Source organism: Cricetulus griseus, chromosome 6 (assembly GCF_003668045.3).
Source record: "Cricetulus griseus strain 17A/GY chromosome 6, alternate assembly CriGri-PICRH-1.0, whole genome shotgun sequence".
NCBI lineage: Eukaryota > Metazoa > Chordata > Mammalia > Rodentia > Cricetidae > Cricetulus > Cricetulus griseus.
In genome coordinates, this window is record NC_048599.1 from 52,049,867 (window position 1) to 52,072,922 (window position 23,056).

The 23,056-nt window shown below is 40.0% G+C and overlaps 1 protein-coding gene across 1 annotated transcript in view; it reads left to right on the top strand.

The window, feature by feature from the left end:
- The first annotated feature begins 312 nt into the window (after positions 1 to 312).
- Positions 313 to 23,056, top strand: part of Atp8b4 (ATPase phospholipid transporting 8B4 (putative)) — a 164,246-nt gene continuing 141,502 nt past the window's right edge. The window contains exons 1-2 of the mRNA XM_035447044.1: positions 313 to 352; positions 2,157 to 2,215. Of these exons, the coding sequence (XP_035302935.1) occupies positions 313 to 352; positions 2,157 to 2,215 (99 nt within the window). The remainder of the gene's footprint in view (positions 353 to 2,156; positions 2,216 to 23,056) is intronic.

The following is a 23,056-nucleotide window of genomic DNA, read 5'->3' on the forward strand; positions in this document are numbered from 1 at the left end:
GATACACAAGTCACCTTGCTATTTTAAGCCTCACTGTCCAAGAAACATTTTGAGTTTTGACTTTTTTTTGTTGTGGGACACTCAAGAAAAAGAAATGGTTAGGCTTTTAGAGCTAGGAATGAAGAGTTTCTTTCAGGTGATTGGTTGGTTGGAAGGCTGCTTTCTGATGGTATCCATGGTGGGAAGGCACACTCCGTGGTTGTGAGCTTATCCCACTAGTCCAGCTTGTTCTTATCAGCAGCTAGATGACTCATGCTGGACTGCAGGAAAAAAAAATCATAGGAAATCAGCTTTCCAGGCAAGAAGTGAGCCATGGAGGTGGATGTCAGACAAATGATTCACCCTACAAGTGGTAGGAATGAAAATGCAACCCAAAACAATTAGCAGCAATCTTCAGGGTGACCTTCAGACTGAGGAGCAGTGTCTTGGTGCTTTTGTCAGTGTCCTATTGCTGTGAAGAGACATAATGACCTTCTCAACTCTTATGAAAGAAAGCCTTTGATTAAGGCTTAGAGTTTCAGAGGTTTAGTCCATTAGCATCATGGTGGGGAGCATGGTGGGGCAGGCAGACATGGCGCTGGAGAGTAGTGGAGAGTTCTACATCCAGATCTGAATGAAGGCAGAGAGAGACACTGGGCCTGACTTGAGCATTTGAAACCCAAAGTCCATCCTCAGTGATACACTTCCTCCAACAAGGCCACACCTCCTAATCCCTGTCAAGTAGAGCCACCCCCTGATGCTTCAGCATTCAAACATATGAGCCTATGGGGGCCATTCTTATTCAAACTACCACAAGTTGGGTGAGCTTTAGCAGAACTTTGGGGAAAAAGTTTTTACAACTTTTACATGTGATGCCTGACATTTTCTTCCTCTCCGGCACTCTCAACTTGTTTCGTTTCTCGAAAGCACTCTTCTTCTCTGTCCTCTTCCTTAAGAACATGTCTGTCACTGCTTGCCTACTCTCATTTTTCAACTCTGTCCTTCTTTTGGAGAACTGTGAGTCAGTTCTTGAGAAATCAAGGGGCCCTCAAGCCAGACGGATAAGTCGTTTACCACGCAAGTCCACTATTGACCTTTGGCAACTACTCAGCTGACTGTCCCCACAGCTTTCAGTATTTGATCTCAAGCCCTTAATATTATTGCAGCAGCTTCCCAGTAAACACGAGACAGGGGCATGTCACCATACTACAGAAGATGCATGACCAGTTTTCCTGGGCACCATCTTTTCTTTGACAATTTTAATTTCTGCATTGCCACAAAATTTGGCCTCAGAAGAGATTAACTCACTGGCTATGTCTATTGAGGGCTTTTAATCATGTGATGTGCCTTTTAGAAATGCCACCTTTTGGTCTGTGGCTGTAAAGCATAAGGTCAGTGACTTAAATGACCAATTCTATATGCTTTTTATTTGCCTGTGTTGTATTTTGTGCTTTTTTATGTGAAAAAAATCATTTTCAAGATAAGTTTGGCTTTTAGTGGGTCTTTCTCTTTTGGAAATGGCATGAAGTTAAAGAGTAAGGGTGGAGCTGAATGATGTACAAACTAGAGAAATACAATGTTTTATTTTAAGGATTTCATAAAAAAGATAATAAAAATACATAGCTTTTCATTTTGAGACTTTCTTTTAACTTTTTAAGATGTGTGTGTGTGGTGTGTACAAGCACATGAATTCTTGTGAGTGTGTGCATTCTTGTGTAGGCACTAAATGCCACAGTACCGATGAAGAGGTCAAAGAACAATTAGACGTTGGTCTTCTTTTTCACCCTGTTCGAGGCAGGATCTCTGCTGACTTTTGTCTGTGTAAACCAGGCGAGCCAGCCTAAGAGCGTCCAGGGATTCTGTGTCTCCATCTCTATACCAGTAGGAGTTTAGGGATTATAGATGCCTATGCTGTGTGTCTACCTTTCATATGTGTTTGGGAATTCAAATTCAGGCCCTGCTGATTTTGAAGGTCCTTTTACCTGATAAATTGTTTCCACAGTCCCACTTGGAACTTTCCAACTGGTGTTCCAATGTTCAGGTTGGACAGAAACTAACACCCTTCAATTTCAAAGAAAAGAACTCAAAATCAAAGTAACCTCAGTGTCGTTACTTTAACAAGTTATGTTCCTGTGGGTTTGACGTTGAATTCCATATCTTGTTTTTCTTTCTTTTAGAAGTAGAGCGGGTGGTGAAAGCCAATGACCGAGACTACAATGAGAAATTCCAGTATGCGGTGAGTGACCACATGCTACAGTGTGTTGCGGGAGGGACTTCACTCAGGGCTAGCAGAGGGATTCACTCTTTTGTAGAACCTCATGATGATGAAAATCTTTCCTTGTTGGCTCATCTTAAAAGCATGGTACCATGTGCTCTCACACACTTTTCTCTTCTGCTCTAACAGCTTGGTGGGCGTGGGAAGATGGCAAAATCTATTCTTCCTCAAGAATTCATGCTTAGTTCACTTTGGTGTCCTTTTAGGTAGTGTAATCTGCTGGAAAATATGAAAATGGGCTAGTAAAGTATCAATTGATGTGAAAGTGAGGGTAGCGGCTGATGATGAGGGTAGGTAGTGATTGATGGGATGAACTGGGGTTTTTCTCTAAGAATTTTTTTTGGGGGGGGAAATGTTGGAAAGCATATGCTGGATGAGGTTCCTAAGTGCTGAATGACTCTGTTCACAAAGTGAATAGTGACAACCATTACTTTAAATGTCCACACAGGCATTGCCTAGTGAGGGAGAGTTTTGGTCAATGAACACTTCAGTATTTTATTCCTATTGGTGGGTCATTGGCAGAGTATATAGATGCATGCATCAACTCTGCAACTCCATGCTACTGAACACTTAGCAGGGGCACCCGGCAGCTCTTCTTTTATTCTGTATGTTAGTCACATAGACTTGTAATCATAATAGTGACTTTTTGTGTATGTTTCCACACAAGGAGTCTGGATTTTGTTTCTGTGCCTCGTTTCTCATTGTGAAACAATGTATTGAAACTCTTACTTTAGTTATGAATCTTGTAATCGTGATTTAGGCAACTTTGTCTTTGAAAGAAGGGATTGTTCTTTCAAGATGATGGGCATAGTTCTTAGAATGGAAGAGAAGGGTTACCTCAGGTAATGAATGCCACTCTATGGAGTGTCAGTTTTGGGGGTTCCTATGAGGTATGGATGGGGTATGCTTATTGGCCACAGTGGTGGTAAGAAGATTCAGAGAAACTCGTTAGTCTTGTAAACCACTTACAGAAGATAGCATGTTCAATAATGAACAATGTGAGACACTGAGCGTATAGAAGTTTCTGATAAACTGCAGGTGATGCAATTGTGGGGAAGGGAGGGTGTCACATGACAAGAGCACATCGGCTGTGGGAGTGGAGCTTCCCTCCAAGGTGAGCCAATCTGAAAGAACACCAACTCCTTGAGGTACTTCTCAGCTTCCTGTTCCATGCAAGGCACCAGCAAGGGCAGGACATTTTCCTTCAGCCTCCCTGAGGATTGTGGTAGACACACAGTTAACAGGGGGAGCAATAAAGGCAACAATGGTAACAATGACAGTTTAAACTCGTGGTGCTTACCAAATGCAAGTTATTGTTGTAGGCATAATACTAAACTATCATACTGACATATGTGATCTTCCGACACTAAGTACTTTCATTACCCTGTTTTATGTAAGAAGACATTGAGGCATGGGATAGTTCATCTAAGTGACTTTCACAGACTTACACAGTTAGATAAGACCCGTCAATCCTGTTGCATGTTAGGCCATTGGCAGGTACTTCAGTCTCCCAGAACACCCATCCAGATGAAAGAAATGGGGCTATGCCTAGTAACCCATCACAATTGAACAATTCAAGGGCAGGAAGGCTGAGATTCTACACATTGGCTCATTTCCACAGTCTCTCAGATTTTATGATAACTTGTCATTCTTTTGAACGCTCTCAGAAAACAAACAAAAATAAATACAACAAAACAAAACAAAATCAACCCTTCTCCCCAACTAAACAGGCCCCCATCTCCTCCTCTCCCTTTGAGTCCCCTGGCACACTGGTAAGATGTTTTATTTTGTTGAAAAGTAGAGTTAACTGTTTTCTTTTCTTTTCTTTTTTTTTTTTTTGAGACAGGGTCTCATAATGTTAACACTGGCAAGTTAAAATATTTGTTTTGGGGAGGCTCTGGGAATTGAAATTGGGTCCATGATTGCACTCAGTATGGCCACAACCCGATGTGCGAGATTTTTATACTCTAAAGACAAAGGAAGATAGAAAACAAGGCTTGTTGACATTTTAGATCTGTACACGTGATTGGGGTAGAAAAATCATCTACAGCTCAGATAAATGGTGCAAAGCCACAGGCGTTAAGTCTGCCTTGGCAAGCTTTTCTCATCAAAGGTTGAAGGACAATATAGCAATATAGCAAGAACTTTTGTTCACTAACAAACTGTAAACTATAAAGCACATAGGAATACTTAACCCAGAAATTGAAAGTAACTATAAGCACCTTTGAGTTAGGGGGTTTAGAATATAAACAAAATGATTAATAATTCTAACTTTGATTAATCAGTAAATTAGATATGATATTGTGAGAACAGAAATGTGGGGAATGTAAGAATCATGTGAGGAGTTTCAGATTGCCAAGAAACACAGGGTTAGAGAGTGAGTGGATAAAGCAGGCAAAGGCACTTGCTGCCAGGCCTGACAGCCTGAATTGCTCCCCCGGGATTCACGTGGTGGAAGAGAGAATTGATTTCTGTAAATTATCTTCTGACTTCCACATGTGCATATGCCCCTCTCTCCACAAATAAATAAGTAAAATAAAAATTTAAATATGGCAATGTTAAAAATGTTCAAATGTGTAAGTTAATCTAAACAGCCCAAAACTTAAAGTGGATGGTAGAAATAATGAAAGCACTTGTAGTTGTATTAAACTGTGATGTTGGGGGCTGGAGAGATAGATGACTCTGTGGTTAAGAGCATTTGCTACTATTCCAGAGGACACGAGTTTAGGCCCCAGCACCCATACACAGCTCACCAGAGCCTGTAAATCCTGCTCTAGGATAAGTGCCACCAGAAGCTTCTACATATGAGGTGCGCGCATGCACACACACACAAACACACAATGAATAATAAAAAATAAAGTGTTGTGGTATTTAATGTACTTTTTAAAATGTTATTTTTATTAAAACATAACTTGTGTGCAATATGGTGTTCTCATTATGTAAATAGTACATCATGATCTAATCAGTATAATTAACATACCTACCATCTTAAATTTTCTCATTTCTTTACTGGACCACTGTCATCCTCTGTGTGTGACTTAGTCGGTGCACCTCTCCAAGTCCACATGCTGTGCCTGTGTTTCTCTGGGACCAATTGTGAATAGATAAATGATTCACTGTACTTTTTTTAATAGAGATAAAAATGATTTTCTAGGTTCAGTATTCCTAGTGTGCCTGCTCTCTATCTAGCAATGCGTATGTTGTTTTGCTTTAGATACCTTTCAAAGAATATTTGAGACAGTGTCCAAATGGAATGCAAAGCTCAAAGGCATTAAGAACATGTGAGGAAACTAGTATTGGTGGGGTGTTTTTAAACACGTGGAAGGGACTGTCTGCTTACACAAGCAGTGTGTTCCGGGCCACTGGGATAAAGATCCTGTTTCTCATTGTCAAGGAGCACATGCAATCTATGCAGGAAGAGAAGACCAGCATACTAGAATAAACCCAATAGTGAGAACGAAAAGGAGATGCTAAATTACAGTTGTGTTACATGGCTTATAATGTCAGGGAGGGGAGAACTCAATGTTAGTGAAGAGTTTGGAGGAAGTTTTGATAGAGGCAATGGGAAATGGTCCCAGACTTGTGTGCTTATTTTGACTGACAGTGTTGGGAAGGATGGTGCTGAGCAAGGGTCAAGTGTGCCAAGTGAAATCCCTGTGGTTCAGGTAGGTGAGATGTAGTTGCTTGAAGCAGAGTGTGATGCTGGGCATGGGATGCATTCCTATCATCCGAGCCTTCTAGGGCTGAGGCAGAATTGCTGCAAATGCAAGGGTAGCCCCTGTGGTTTGCATGTGAGGTGACAGGCTCATAGGAACTGGGGAGACACAAAATAAAATGGGACTGTGTTTGGCCTACATATTAAATGTACTGAATGACGACCCAAATGGAAGTGCCAGGTTAGTACTGAACAGAAACTGGGTGTGGCAAGAATTGTAGATTTAGTGATGTTAACATGGGAGGAGATGTGTGAATTGAAGGCAAGTGGAAGCAGTTGGGATTGATGGCTGGCCGCGGTGAGGGGCAGACACTTGTAGCTGATGAGACCGCAGAGAGGACAGAGAGGGGAAGGGGAGCAATGGGGAGAACAGAGCAGAGTAAGATACAAGTTGGGGGAAGGGAGCGTCTCCGGGAATGGGTGGCTAATCCATTCTAATAGTGGATGCAAGGGGACTGAGAGCCATGGAGAACACTGTTGATCCTAAGTATCTTTTAGACCTTGAGAAAGTGATTTTAAAATTTCCCCCTTTTTACAATCCATTAGGCTATGCATAACACGTAAAATGTTATTTCCAAATTATAATGCCTTACTTTCAAACTCATCAATGATGTTAGTTAGCCCATACTTTATATTGCCCAGACATAGATTATCACCCTCTAAGTATAGCAACTTCACCTACATGATAGGAATGTAGGGAACTTTGTATGAATAATTGGCCAGAAATTAAACATTGAGGTGCAACTTTACAGGATTGAATGCTCCGATTACTATATAACCCAGCATGTGTAGTGTTAACAAATGTTAGCAACATTACAATGAATACAAAGTCTTACCTAGTTCCATATGCACAGGAAAGTCACAGGTCTGAAGCATGATGTGATAAGATCCAAGAAATCCTGCTGGTCAACACAACACGGCAAGCCTGTAGTTTCAGTACTAAACACAAACTTGGTTGCATTGGTAAAGATCTTGAAGGCATACATGCAAAATTCACATTCTTCCAATTAATTGGCAAATCTCTCAAAGCACACACAATCATGTAGACCAGTGGTTCCCAACCTTCCTAATTGCTGTGACCCTCATGCTGTGGTGACCCCCAACTGTTGCTACTTCATAACTGTAATTTTGCTGTTGTTATGAAACATAATGTAAATACCCGTGTTTTGCGATAGTCTTTGGTAACTCCTATGTAAATGTCATTCAATTCTTCAGAGGGGTCTCTACCCATAGGTTGCCACTGACATAGAGGCTTATGGTCTAACTGAACCTTGTGACCTGCATCAAGACTGGCTGATAGAACCTGACCAGCATAGTTTGGTCACATCTACTCTTTTTTTTTTTTGAGAGTTTAAAAACACTTTATTTATTAAAGTTAAACATACAAAACTGAAATTAGCACACACCCAAAAAGTGTCTTCTTCCAATAATAGGAAGACCCTTTTTCTATCCATGTTTTTGGCTTAAACTCAACTTGGAATAGCTGTGGTGCTCACTTAGGCCAACAAATGCTGGCAACTTGATCTAGTTAATAAAAATTACAAACTCAGCTACATGAACATAATATACAGGGAAATTATGGGCAGATTAATGCACAAGAAATACAGAAAAAATTTAATTGTGAAACATTTAGTACTCTTGGTCACATCTACTCTTATGATTAGCAATTATATTTGGATTCTACTTGCTCAAGACTGTCTCAGCCCCTGTAATGTGTCATGTGTAAAGAGAATGTCTGACTCCTCCCACTACTGATAGCCGTTGGGCAATTGTGCTGAGGCACTGTAATGAATTGAGATGCTGTAGTGGGACCTGCTCTCCCTGGATCTGTGTTGTGTGGGGAGGCAGACGTCAGGCTGTGTTAACCATGCATCACCTTTTTTGTAAGGTAATATATTTTTTTCTTTTTTGATTATCTTTTTTTTTTTTTACTTTAGAGGCACTCATATTTACATTTTTTACTTAAGTTACTTTCTTTTTCTGTATAAGTGACAATATAGAATGGCTAGTGGCACCACTGTGGTTAAATAAATTTAAATAATTTAAATAAATTTCTGTCTCCTAAAAGATAACAGGAGACAGAAAAGCTTTATTCTGGCTCATGGTTTTAGAAATCTCAAATGTGAAATAATATACAATTGGCATTAGGAGAATTAAGACAGGAGATCCTGATGGAGCTCTGTTATAATTTGGCTATTTCAGGGTGTATTTCTGTAAGACTTAACCAATGAACAGATGTAAGAGGAAGAAAAGGAACTGCCCCAGTGAAGAGAACCACAATCCAGTTTCCTTTGTAGTCAGTATCTTATGAAATAGGCCCATAAATCATCTTGTGGACCAAGCAGGGCAACATTAGTAAAAATGTCGAAGCTAACGGAAAACCACTGTCTCCAACTGTCACCCAGTGCCTTTTTTAATCACATTTTTTTAGTTTTATTTATCAGCCCAAACAATATGGTTCTATAATCAGATTGCTAAAATCACAGTAACTGTCATATCTTACGTTTTGTAGGTTGAAGATTGATCAATTTTTTCATGCCAAAATATGGTATCTAATTCATGTCCAGTTATGAAACCAATGCTCAGATTTTTGTTGTATTTTTCATGTGGCTATATTTGTTCTTTTTTGAAAGATAAAAGTTGTAGACATTTATGTTAAATATTTTGAAATATGTTTAAATTGTGGAATGGTTAAATCAAGTTAATTAACATATACCTTGCTTAATATACTTACCATTTTGTGGTGAGAACACTAAAAATATACTTTAAGAAGTTGCTATTGGCCAGGTGGTGGAGGCACACTCCTTTAATCCCAGCACTGGGGAGGCAGAGGCAGGTGGATCTCTGTGAGTTCGAGGTCAGCCTGGTCTACAAAGCTACACAGAGAAACCCTGTCTTGAGAAATAAAAAAAGTTGTTATTGTTTTTGTTTTGTGAGACAATGCCTTACTGTATAGCTCAGGTTGGCCTGAAACTCACAGCAATCCTCTTGCCTCAGCTTTCTAGTACTGAGATTATAGATGTGAGTCTTCCCTCCCCAAGTATAATCTGCTTTCATAGATAAAATAAGCTACTTAGGAATTAAAGTTAAATTTCAATTCTTTACAAATGGGCTGGTATGCAGCTATTTGTACGTTTCTGTGTCTTTGTGTGGCAATGACACAGTAGTTGGAAGGGTATGTGTGGAGCATCCTAAGAATGTTCTGGCTTGATTAATGGGAAGTTCTTTGAGGAAATAAGTTTGTACAGAAATAATTGACATGTCTGGGCTGGTGATTTGAATCTCTAGCGGCTGATACCCTAGACCAGATGTCTCCAGGGCCCTGACTGCTCTGGTTTCATGTATGCCTTCCTGGTTGTGAATTAGTTGTGAGTCCAGCTGTATCTGTCTAGGTGCTATGTAGAAGGGGTGACATCATTCCATGCCAATTATCTCAAAGCACTTGGAAGTGAGACATTTTTTGGTTTTTAGTTATGTGTATTTGTGTGTGTGCGTAGGTACACATGGATGCAAGTGCCTGCAGAGGCTAGAAGACGTTATTGGATCACCAGGGGCTGGAGTTATAGGTGTTGTGAGCTGCCCTGCACAGGTCCTGGGAACCAAGCTCAGGTCCTCTGTAAGAACAGTACACTATCATAATTGCTGAGCCATCTCTCCAGCCCCAGAAGGTTGTTTTGTATGAAAGGAAAAACCTAACTGGATTCTCTAGTACTGTCGGGTGAACTTATGTTCATTGTAAAAGCTTAGTGTGGAATTGTTTTTAAAACCTTCCAGCTAACTCTCCCTACAGAATTCTAATTATATGTCCAATTGTGTTTCTAACCTTCGGAGAAGAGGAAGTCACTGCCCCCAAAACACTTTGCTGCCTTTGGATAATGTATTTAATTTCTGTACACATTTACTGAGCTCACTGCCAGGCTTTATAGTAACAAGTACATCGCAGATGTTGACTGTGTTTCCTGCCACGCTTCCTACTTCTCCATCTCTCACAACCTTTCATGTTAGTTGCCTTCCTTCTCTGAATAGTGTCACTTCTACTTTTATGACATATATGTGGATGATTTTATATGTCTATATAAAATGTTGGATGCACAAATGATAGAGAATATAACACATAATGTTTGTTTGAGTCTGTCTTAATTCATATAATAATTCATGTAATAACTTCCAGTTACATTCATTTTCTTGGAAACAACTTAAGTTCTTTTGAGACAAGGTCTCACTAGGTAGCTTTGGCTGGCCTAGAACTCATTATGTAGATTAGGCTGGTCTAGCACTCACTATGTAGACCAGACTAACCTAGAACTCACTATGTAGATTAGCTTGACCTAGAAGTTATTATGGACCAGGTAAGCTTAGAATTCACTATGTAGATTAGGCTGGTCTTGAACTTGTAGCCGTCCTCCTGTCTCTGATTACAGGTGTGTGTCACCACACCTAGCAGGATAGATTCATTACTTTCTATTAACCGAGACAAATTGATATTCATTTGCTTTATTATTATCTCTTCTCTATTTTCAGATACCAATTTTGCTTTTTGTTTAACAGAGCAAATATTTCTCCTATTTCACATGGCACCCCTTCTGATACTTGTGAATGAATGCTCAGACCTGAGCTCTAGAATAATGACCTGGAATTCTATTTCCTCTTAAAGTTTCTGCTTTTCTGTAACTGCTTCTGGTGGGATGTTTCAGAGTCAAACCACAGTATTTTAGACACAATTTGATTAGCTTGATGTAGAAGAGAAAGCATCATTGCAATGAAAGTATTCATGAACGAGAGAGAGAGAGAGAGAGAGAGAGAGAGAGAGAGAGAGAGAGAGAGAGAAGAGAGAGAGAGGGACTGTCGACAGTGACCCCAACTTCTATTGCTAGTGACAAGAATTGACTGTGTCATTAATTTCCTTTGCTATTGTGTCATATACAGATTTACTGAGCATACATTCTGTGTCTCTATCAATATCTAAACTAATGGACCAATTGAATCAGCAACTCTGTAGGTGGACTAGGTGTTTTAATAAGCTCCCCAGGATTCTAATTGTCAATCAGGGTGAGAGATCACTAGTTTAGGACTCAGGAGATGGATTAATGGGTAAGGTGCTTACCACACACACACGAGGAATGGAGTTCAGATCAAAGTACTCATATAAATGATGGGCACACATAATGGCTTGCCCGTAATCCCATTGTTTGGGAGTTAGGGACAGGATATCCATGGAGCATTCTGGCTAGCTAGACTAGCCAAATTGGTGATCTCTGGGTTCAAGTGAGAGATCTTAACTCACTATGTAAGAGCTGGGGAGCAATGGAGGAAGATACCAAACGTCAACCTCCAGCCTCTGCATCACAGACATATTTGTACGCATGTTTGTTCACACACATGCACCAACACATATATGAACAGCTATACATATATGCATGCTTATCATGCATATATACACAAACAGATATTACTGATCTAAGTTAGGATTAACAACATGGAGCCCAACAGTGTTAAGACAGCTATGTGCTTCTGACCAGTAGATATCGCCTTTCAGAATGCTCATGGCCCATTATTCAGTTCATCTTGTTTACAAATTTTAATTTCTAAGTTTACTGACTATGTCAACATCCTGGTATTTGTGTAATTAGATTGTATTATTTTTCTTGTTGTAGTAAGAAGAAAAGTTTTTAGAAAATAAACATTATTAAGGTGGTTCTGATGTGTGGGTTTATAATCCCAGCCACTCAGGAGGGTGAGACAGAGGGTTCCAAGTAGAAGTCAAGACTGAGATTTCCCTCAGAAGCATGGTGCTTGCACTGGCCACCACTCCATACTGACAAGTTTTTTAAAAAGCAGAGCTGAGTTCAGAGACCTCTATTTTTCACCTCTCCACCCCCTTCAATGCATTGTCTAATGGCAGTGTCTTTGGTGATCCTTAGTGTGAATGACACAGAGTGTAATCTATTGTGCCCACAAAATGTCTCCAGGGTCTATTCTCCTAAACACAGCAACCTCTCTGGATTCTTCCTCTTGAAAACCAATATACTTACATGTGCATGTGTGTGAGTGAGTGTGTGTGTGTGTGTGTGTGTGTGTGTGTGTGTGTGTGTGTGTGTGTGTGTGAACTTCACTTTCTAAATCTTACCACAGTTAGAGAAAGTTGGGTGAAAGACAGAGAAGGGGATACAAAGGAAGCAAGATGAGGTGGGAAAGGTCTGACAATGGCGGCTGATAGCCCCTTGTTTGTTCATTCATTCAGAAGGCAGTAGCACAGATTTAGTTGGTTTTGTCCTGAAGTAGTTTTGTGCACTGGTTGTTGTTCTTAGCTGGCCTCCCAGTGATACTTGGCTTGATGGTCAGCTTTTAATTTTTGAGACAGTTTCTCTGTGCAGCCCTGGTCTATTGCTCTGTAGATCAAGCTGGCCTTGAACTCACAGAAATATGCCTGTCGCTGCTTGCCTAGTACTGGGATTAAAAGCAGGTGCCACCATGCCCAGCTTGGATAGTAAGCTATTAAATAAACCAACTCCCATGGTTCCTTGCTCTGGAGCCTGGCATGTGGACTTGCTCCTGTGGCAGCTGCCGTCCTGCAAATTGGCAGTGTCTTACAGTATTTTATTACACTGATGATTCCACAGGAGCTGGAGGAACGCTGCTGGTCTGCTCAGCACTCACTCACCCCAGGTTCCTACTGCATCTCTCACTGAATCTCTCTGTCAGCTCCCGCTGAAGATGGTGTGCTGTTTCCATCATGTCCTTAAGGAGTCTCACTGTCTGTCCTGAAGCAAGATTAGGGCAGTGTTTATTTAACGAAGCCCATCTTGTCTAACCTCAAAATGTGGTGAAAATTCATTTAACCTTCTGTGCATTTTGTGGTCACAAAGTATTGAAGAATGACTTTTTATTTATAAATTGTTATTATTTTAATGATACGAAGATACCTTACAGTCTTCTGACCCCTACCCATCACCAACGTAGAGACTTTTCTGTTCTCGCTGCTGAGCCAGCCCTCTGTTCCTCCCCTCTCAGAACCTCATTCCCAGACAAAACCCATCCAACAAAGCTACAAAGGCAGGTGTTGTGATTTTGTGTGGATTTGGATTTATTGTTCAATCCTGCCTGTGAAGGGGCTGTAGACTGGAAAGACTGGGACTGTTGCAGGAGCCAAGAGCTGGAGAGGAGCTGCAGTGGAGCAGGGACTTCCTTCTGCTCCCCAGCTGCAACCTTTGGGGGTACAGGCTGCATTATTTACCCTGATGTAAGAAGAGTCCTAGGAAGGGCTTTACTCAGAAAATTCTTTATGTGTGCCCTTCTGTGTTAGCCAGACTCTTCTACCATGTCTTTGTTATTGTCATAAACTCCGAGGTCCTGAAGTTTGGCTCATGCCCCAGACTGCACAGTAGTGTGAGCATGATCTGTTTAGTTCTGCTAAACAAGGAACTTCTATGAAGGCTCTAAAACCTCCCCGTAGTTAGGGAAGTGAGCCTGATCCAATAGCTTTAACATCAGCTCAAAGTCATGCCTACTTTGCTCCTAGAGGGCTCTGATGCTCTGAGATGGGTTGTGGGACTAGAAGAGGCTGGATGTGTACTATAAGAAGGAGGCACAGACACACTGTGGCAAAGCAGAAGCGAGAGCTGCACAGAGCCCTGGTGGTGCTCCCAGAGAGCACTGTCCAAGTACAGTCTCTTTATATTCTCAAACCTCACCCCTTTATAACTTGGCAGAAATGTTAAGTCTCTTTTCAAGTGTCACAAAAGAGAAGTTAACATTACATTTAGAATGCTCTAAAATGTCCAAGTACCTAAACATCCTAAACAAACAAATAAAAAAGTAGTGTGATTAAATTAACCTCGGAGGAGAATTTAATTTGTTCCCCTGGTAATTGTTCAAATCAGTCCTTTGTAGATTCATCATTATTTGTAGGATTTTGCTAGTTCTAGAACAGTCTTTCAGGTGTTGAAACAATAAACTGAGGCCCGAAGGTGGAGAAGAGAAGACAGCTCTGATGGCTGCCTGGAAGATTTGCTTCAGAAGAGACCAAGGCTCAGGTTCTTTTCTCGGCCCTGCCTCTGAGGTTAGATGGGAAATGAGCTCCAAGAGCAGCTTGGTGACACACTCTGAGTCAGGCTGAAAGTGACTGCTCAGGCTGATTGAATTAACGTGAACCTTTCGCTGTACCATAAGGATCAGAGGCTCCTTTCCCAAGAGGGAACCTGGGGATTCTCCATTTGTGATGCACCTGCACCAACAGCATTTTTAACTCCGGACTCTATGAAACATGACTTTTGGCGGCAGTCCTCAAAATTGCCCTCAGCCTCCAGTGTCCTCATTTATAAGATGGTGTGGAGACATATATGGCTCCTGGAGGTTCTGAGGACTGTGGACTGTGCTTGGCATGTGGAAGGTGACAACACCTGTTGGCTTCGGGGGGAACTGTCACCCCGAGAGCCACATGTCTCCCACCCCGGCCATGCTCATTTCCTTTGTTTATAACAGTGTTTGTTCAGTCATTCTCAAAGTGAACACAGCCCTACTTGTGAAAGGAAAGAGAAGATGTGAGTAAATTCATACACATACATATGTGTGTTTTCACTGTAGATATAGTATGTGTGAATGCATACACACACACACACATGTATACATGTGTATACATCTATAAATACTTATATACATATTGTCCTTACCATAGAGACAAATCTGCAGTGAATGTAAACATTTGTCTACAGTAAAAAAGTCTATATTAAGCATTAGTTATTTCAATTAAGTTTTTAGTTAAACTATACCTAAAAGATTGATTTTTACTTTTAGCTAACACAGGGATTCTTTCTGAAACCTATGGGGGTGGGGATGGGCACCCTGGCATCAGGTGCTCTGTAGTCTCATCGGGGTAGTTTTTCAAATTACACACAGGTTTTTTATTAATTCTTTGAGAATTCCATACATTTTTTTTTCCCGATTGTATTCACCTCCCACTCCTAGCTCCTCCTGGCTTTGGCCCTACCACCCCACCCTTCCCAACTTCATGTCCTCTTTCTTTCCCCATCAGGGTCATCTAGAGGTTGTGTTAACTAGGAAAGTCATGTCACAAGGCTTCCTAGGGGGAAGCCTGGTGCTTCTGCTCTGTCACCTACCATTTGCTTTGCCACTTACTGCTTGCCACTTTCTTAAATAATGTCACCATTTACAAGTTTGTTTTCTGTTTATTCCTGCCTTGCTCCTCCACAGCTAAAATGTGTGTATAGACTTTTGTCTGTCCATATGTACAGTCCTGGCTCAATGGCATGGCGCCTGACAGATAGGGAGCCCTTTGCACACTGGAGCTGAATGAATGTGACTGTTTGGGGTAGTATGCCCTCTGACCTTTTGCACATAGCTGGGATCCCGGCTGGGGAGAATGCTGAGATATTGCTGGTAGCCACCATCAGTAGCCTCCTCTCCATACAGCCTGCTCTGCAGCGTCCACTGGTGTGTGCTCATCTCCATTTCTCCCAATTCAGAGCCCCATGGAATTCCTCCAGGCAACATTTGGCTCATATGGAGGAGCCTGGTATCATAGAGGCAGGTACCAGACATGACTTGCTGCCCATGCACCCCACACATACATTTTTGGGGGAAGCTTTGCATAAACGTGGGTGTTTCACACATTTCCTGAATGGTGCAAATGCCTTCCGGCCACTTCCTCTTTTACGCAAGCAGTCTGTGGGCACAGCTTCTCTTTGGTTTTAATTAGATGGTTTGGAGATGCCCTTTCCCTTAGCAGGATTGTTTGTCTCCCTGGAATCTAGATGGTATTGTAACAGCGCTACACACGAGTATTCCTGTAGCAAGAAAAGGCAGACGTTTATACGGTTGTCATGACACAAAAGTCTCCTCACATGACTGAAGAAGCCTCGACAGTGGAAACCGTGGAACGCTTGCAAAAGTTTTTGGGGTTTGACTTGTGGGATTCACACAAGCAAGAAGTGCCCCCAGACAGCTCTAAGCTCATGGAAGGTTTACCTTCTGTGACGTAGTGTGGTATGCAAGAGTAGAGAAAAAGTCATGCTAGTTCGTGGAACAAGAATGGGCCTCCAATGTGTTATTAATGCTGTGCCTGGTGTTTGTTTGGGAGTAAAAACAGAAAAAAACCTCAAAATGACTCAGGAACAGATAGATGTGAACAGAACATATAGTTAAAAAGCAAGTAAGAGATTGTGGGGTCTCAGGAAATGCCTGTTCTAATTTACCTCTCCTTTTTTCCCATTCTTTTATTTAGCTCATAAATAAAGTCATGTACAATTACGATACATAATACAGTGTGTTCACAATGGCATGGCTAAATTAAACCAATTAAAATGTTATATCACATATATTCATCATTTTTGTTTTGAGAATACTTAAAGTATATTATCTCACTTTTAAAATATAGCATATTGCTGTCAACCATATTTATCATGCTCTCAGTAAACCTCAAGACGTCACAGAGTCCATGCCTCTTGTCCCATTGCAGTTTTATATCCTTAAACCAATCATTTCCCCATTGTTAAAAGACACACATTGAAGCCTAATAGCCACAATTCTGTTCTCTGTTCCCATAAGTTCATCATTTTTAGGTTACACATAAAATTGAAATTGTGTGACATTTGTCTTCCAGTGTGTCACTTATTTTTTTTTTTTTTGGCAAGCATGTACTTTACTACTTACTAAAGATGAAATCAAATTTGAATGCACAGGCGAGCACTCACTGAAACACCTTGGATTCATCACATATTTGAGTTTCAATTAGCTTAAATATTTATATTTATATTTATATTTATATTTATATTTATATTAAAAGACCAATAATGGCAATATGTTATGCATCAATAGCAGCAACAGCTTTTTCAGGTTCTGCAATCATTTGAACAAAATGGTAGAGATATCCAGGACACTCCATTTAAAAAAAAATGAAAAACAAAAACAAAACAAAAAACAAACAACAAGAACAACAACAAAAAAGTAAAAAAAACAAAATCCCAGAAAACAGCACAGTTCTGTTACTCTTGTGGTACTTGGAACCATTTTTTTTTAAATTAGCTTCTCAATCATCATCTGGGAGGAAACCATTCTGAGCAACATCATTAAAAACAACTCTGATAAAGCATGGTCACTACTATGTATCATAAAGCAGGTCCACATATGAGTGAGTACATATCATGTTTGTCTTTTTGTGATTGGGTTACCTCGCTCAGAATGGTTTCTTCTAGTTCCATCCATTTTCCTGCAAATTTCAAGATTCCATTGTTTTTTTCTGCTGAGTAGTACTCCATTGTGTAAATGTACCACAATTTCTCTATTGTTGAGGGGCATCTTGGCTGCTTCCAGTTTCTGGCTATTAAAATAATGCTGCTATGAACATGGTTGAACATATGTCCTTGTTATATGGATGTGCTTCTTTTGGGTATATGCCTTGGAGTGGAATTGCTGGATCTTGTGGTAGACTCATTCCCATTTTCTTGAGTAGTTACCATACTGATTTCCACAGTGGTTGCACGAGTTGGCATTCCCACCAGCAGCGGAGGAGTGTTTCTCTTTCTCCGCATCCTCTCCAGCATAAATTGTCCTTAGTATTTTTGATTTTAGCCATTCTGACAGGAGTAAGATGGTATCTCAGAGTTGTTTTGATTTGCATTTCCCTGATGACTAAGGATGTTGAACACTTTCTCATGTGTCTTTCAGCCATTTTAGATTCCTCTATTGAGAATTGTCTATTTAGTTCTGTACCCCACTTTTTAATTGGATTGTTTGGTGTTTTCGAGAATAGCTTCCTGAGTTCTTAGTATATTTTGGAGATCAGCCCTATGTCAGATGTGGGGTTGGTGAATATCTTTTCCCAGTCTGTGGGCTGTCATTTTGTCTTGCTGACTATGTCCTTTGCCTTACAGAAGCTACTCAGTTTCAGGAGGTCCCATTTATTAATTGTTGATCTCAGTGTCAGTGTTACTGGTGTTATGTTGAGGAAGCAGTCCTGTACCAATTAATTCAAGGGTATTTCCCACTTTATCTTCTAGTGGGTTCAGTGTGGCTGGGTTTATGTTGAGGTCTTTGATCCATTTTGACTTAAGTTTTGTGCAGGGCGAAAGGCTTGGGTCTATCTGTAGTCTTCTACATGTTTGCATCCAGTTATGCCAGCACCATTTGTTGAAGATGTTCTTTGTTCCAGCATATAAATTTGGATTGTTTGTCAGAAATCAGGTGTTCATAGGTGTGTGGGTTAATATCAGGGTTTTCAATTCTATTCCATTGGTCTACTTGTCTATTTTTGTGCCAATACCAAGCTGTTTTCAGGACTATAGCTCTGTAATACAGCTTAAAGTTAGGGATGGTGATGCCTCCAGAAGTTCCTCTATTGTACAGGGTTGTTTTGGCTATCCTGGGTCTTTTGTTTCTCCATATAAAGTTGAGAATTGTTTTTTCAAGGTCAGTGAAGAATTGTGTTGGGATTTTGATGGGGATTGCATTGAATCTGTAGATTGCTTTTGGTAAGATTGCCATTTTTACTATGTTGATCGTGCCTATCCATGAGCATGGAAGATCTTTCCATTTTTGGGTATCTTCTTTAATTTTTTCTTTAGAGGCTCAAAATTCTTACGGTATAGGTCTTTCACTTTTTTGGTTAGTGTTACTCCAAGGTATTTTATGTTGTTTGTGGCAATTGCAAAGGGTGATGCTTCTCTGATTTCTTTCTCCACCAATGTGTCATCTGTATATAGTAGGGTACAGATTTTTTTGAGTTAATCTTGTATCCTGCCACTTTGCTGAAGGTGTTTATCAGCTGTAGGAGTTCCCTTGTTGAGTTTTTCGGGTCACTTATGTAGACTATCATATCATCTGCAAATAGTGAGAGTTTGACTTCTTTCTTTCCAAATTGTATTCCCTTAATCTCCTTTTGTTGTCTTATTGCTCTAGCTAGAACTTTCAGGACAATATTGAAGAGGTATGGAGAGAGTGGACAGCCTTGCCTTGTTCCTGATTTTAGAGGAATTGCATTGAGTTTCTCACCATTTAATTTGATGTTGGCTGTTGGCTTGCTCTATATTGCTTTTATTATGTTGAGGTATGTTTCTGTTATCCCTGATTTCTCCAAGACCTTTATCATGAAGGGGTGTTGGATTTTGTCAAAGGCTTTTTCAGCATCTAGTGAGATGATCATGTGATTTTTTCCTCAGTCTGTTTATATGGTGGATTACATTGATGGATTTTCGTATGTTTAACCATCCTTGCATCCCTGGGATGAAGCCTACTTGATCCGGATGGATGATTTCTCTGATGTGTTCTTGGATTCGATTTGCCAATGTTTTATTGAGAATTTTTGCATCATTGTTCATGAGGCATATTGGTCTGTAGTTCTCTTTCTTAGTTGTGTCTTTGTGTGGCTTGGGTATCAAGGTTATTGTGGCCTCATAAAAAGAGTTTGGTAATGACCCTTCTGCTTCTATTTTGTGGAATACTTTGAGGAGAATTGGTATTAGCTTAACTTTGAATTTCTTGTAGAATTCTGCACTGAAGCCATCTGGCCCTGGGCTTTTTTTGGTTGGGAGACTTCTAATGACTGCTTCAATTTCATTAGAGATTATAGGTCTATTTAAATCGCTTATCTGTTCTTGATTTAATTTTGGTAAGTGAAATCTGTCCAGAAAATTGTCCATTTCCTTTAGATTTTCAAATTTTGAGGAATATAGGTTTTCATAGTATGACCTGATGATTCTCTGGATTTCCTCTGTGTCTGTTGTTATATGCCCTTTTCATTCCTGATTTTATTAATTTGCATGTTTACTCTTTGTTGTTTGGTAAGTTTGGATAAAGGTTTGTCTATCTTGTTGATTTTCTCGAAGAACCAACTTTTTGTTATATTGATTCTTTGAATTGTTCTCCTAGTTTCCATTTTATTGATTTCAGCCCTCAATTTGATTATTTCCTGGAGTCTGCTCCTCCGGGGTATATTGGCTTATTTGTTTTCTAAAGCTTTCAGTTGTGCTGTTAATTCTCTAGTGTGATTATTCTCCTGTTTCTTCATATGGGCATTTAGCGCTATGAACTTTCCTCTTAGCACTGCTTTCAGAGTATCCCATAGGTTTGGGTATATTGTGTCTTCATTCTCATTGAATTCTAGGAAATCTTTAATTTCTTTTTTTATTTCTTCCTGGACCCATGAATTGTGCAATTGGGTGTTATTTAATTTCCATGAGTTTGTAGGTTTTCTGTAGTTTGTGTTGTTGTTGAATTCTAATTTTAAAGCATGGTGGTCTGATAAGACACAGGGGGTTATTTCAAGTTTTTTGTATCTGTTGAGGTTTGCTATGTTGCCAAGTATGTGGTCGATTTTAGAGAAGGTTCCATGTGGTGCTGAGAAGAAGGTAAATTGTTTTGTGTTTGGGTAGTATATTCTATAGATATCTGTTAAGTCCAATTGCGCCATAACTTCTATTAGATCTTTTGTTTCTTTATTAAGTTTCTGTCTGGTGTTTCTGTCCAGTGGTGAGAGTGGGGTGTTGATATCTCCCACTATAAGTGTGTGTGGTTTTATGTGTGATTTGAGTTTTAGTAATGTTTTTTTACAAATGTGGATGCCTTTGTATTTGGGTGTAAATGTTCAGAATTGAGACTTCATCCTGATGGATTTCTCCTGTGATGAGTAGGAAATGACCTTCTTCATCTCTTTTGACTGATTTTAGTTTAAAGTCCAATTTATTGGATATTAGGATTGCTACCCCCGCTTGTTTCTTGGGTCCATTTGATTGGAAGATCTTTCCCCAACCTTTAATTCTTAGGTACCGTCTGTCTTTGAGGTTGAGGTGAGTTTCTTGTATGCAGCAGATGGAAAGATTCTGTCTTCTTATCCATTCTGCTAATCTGTGTCTTTTTATAGGGGAGTTGAGACCATTAATGTTGATGGAGATTAATGACCATTGATTATTGTTCATTCATGTTTGTTTTTGATTTGTTGATGGTGGTGAGATTATGTGTGTGATTCTGTCCCTTTTTCCTTTTGGCTGTTGGTAAGTTGGGATTATCTATTGCCTATGTTTTTCTGGTTGTAGTTAACTTACCTGGGTTGGAGTTTTCCTTCCAATACTTTCTGTAGGGCTGGATTGGTGGATATGTATTGTTTGAATCTGGTTTTGTCATGGAATATCTTGTTTTCTCCATCTATAATGATTGAAAGCTTTGCTGGGTATAGTAGGCTGGCATCCATGGTCTCTTAGTGTAGGTAGAATATCTATCCAGGATCTTCTGGCTTTCAGAGTTTCTCAGGAAAATCAGGTGTGATACTGATAGGTTTGCCTTTATATGTTACTTGACCTTTTTCCTTTGCTGCTCTTAATATTTTCTCTTTGTTGTGTATGTTTGGTGTTTTGATTATTATGTGGTGAGGTGACCTTTTTTTTTGGTTCAGTCTATTTGGTGTTCTGTAGGCTTCTTGTATTTTCATTTGTATGTCTTTCTTTAGGTTGGGAAAGTTTTCTTCTATGATTTTGTTGAATATGTTTTCTGTACCTTTGAGTTGGATTTCTTCACCTTCTTCTATACCTATTATTCTTAGGTTTGGTCTTTTCATGGTATCCCATAGTTCCTGGATATATTGTGATAGGGATTTGTTGGACTTAAGACTTTCTTTGGTTGATGAGTCTATTTCTGCTAGTGCGTCTTCAACCCCTGAGATTCTCTCTTCCATCTCTTGTATTCTGTTGGTTATGCTTACATCTGTAGTTCCTGATCTTTTCTATTTCCAGCATTCCCTCAGATTGTGCTTTCTTCATTGTCTCTATTTCAGTTTTTAGTTCTTGAACTGTTTCCTTGAGAGATTGATATTGATTGACTTGAAAATTGATATCTTGTATTTTTTGGTTAGTTTTTTCTTCCATTTCTTTAAGGGATTTTCTCATGTCCTCTTTGAGATCCTCTATCATTTTCCTGAAGATGTTTTTAAGGTCATTCTCTTCTGGTTCATCTGCATTGTGATGTTCAGATCTTACTGGTGTATGGTTCCTAGTCTCCGGTGGTGTCATATTGGGTTTTCTGTTGTTGGATGTGTTTTTACCTTGTCCTCTTCTCATCCTTTCTTCTGGTGGGTGTAGCAAGAGTTTCTTGTTCTCCTGGTGGGTGTGGGACCAAGGTTCTCTTCTGATAGATGCAAACAGATCCAATACTCTGATGTCGGTCCTCTTCTCGTGAATGGAGGTGTCACTGTTCCCCGGGTGTCAGCAGTGTTCCGGCGTGCAGGGTCCTAGTCCGGCAGATGGAGGCCGAGCTACCGCTGGGTGTTCGGAGTTCGGAACCGCCGCCGAACTGGTCTGGCACGCAGGTCGCTTTCGTCAGGTGACTCTCCTCTCTCCTTCTTTTTAGATTTTATTCATATACTTTTTTTTTTCTGTGAGGTTCCATAATAGGCTTCAAATTCAGGATGTACCTCAGGTTGACCTGGAACCTCCCACCTTTCTGCTTCCATCCCCTGAGTACTGAGATTGTAGCGTGTGTCGTCACACTCACTGCTGAGAAGGTAGCGTGTGTCGTCACACTCACTGTGAGAATGTAGCGTGTGTTGTCACACTCACTGTGAGAATGTAGTGTGTGTTATCACTCACATCGCTTTTTTAATTTTATACACCCTAGCCTTCTGTCTTAAGTGTATATTTTATTCATGGCAGGCTCAGGATTCAAACAGTGGATCTCAGGGTTACTTTCTTCTAGGTTGGACTGCAATAGGTAAGAAAAAGTCTCTTCATATTTCGGATTTGACATAGGTCATGTGCCATTTTCTCATCTCAGAATTGTGATTAGGAAGACAGGCTGTGCGATTGGTTTAAGTGAATCTGAGCTTGATCCTGGAGTTGTAGGATGGGAATTGAACCCATTGTGATGGAGCACTGTTAGTAGAGGTGGTTGAGATAATAGTCGAATTCTGCTGTTTGCAGGGTTGGATTTGGAACATAGAAATCAGATATATGTGTGTGTTTGTATATATATATGTATATATATGTGTGTGTATACTTGCATGTATATATAAACAACATTGTACAATATTATACAATATATATACACAACATATATTATACTACATATTATATATTCATATATATATA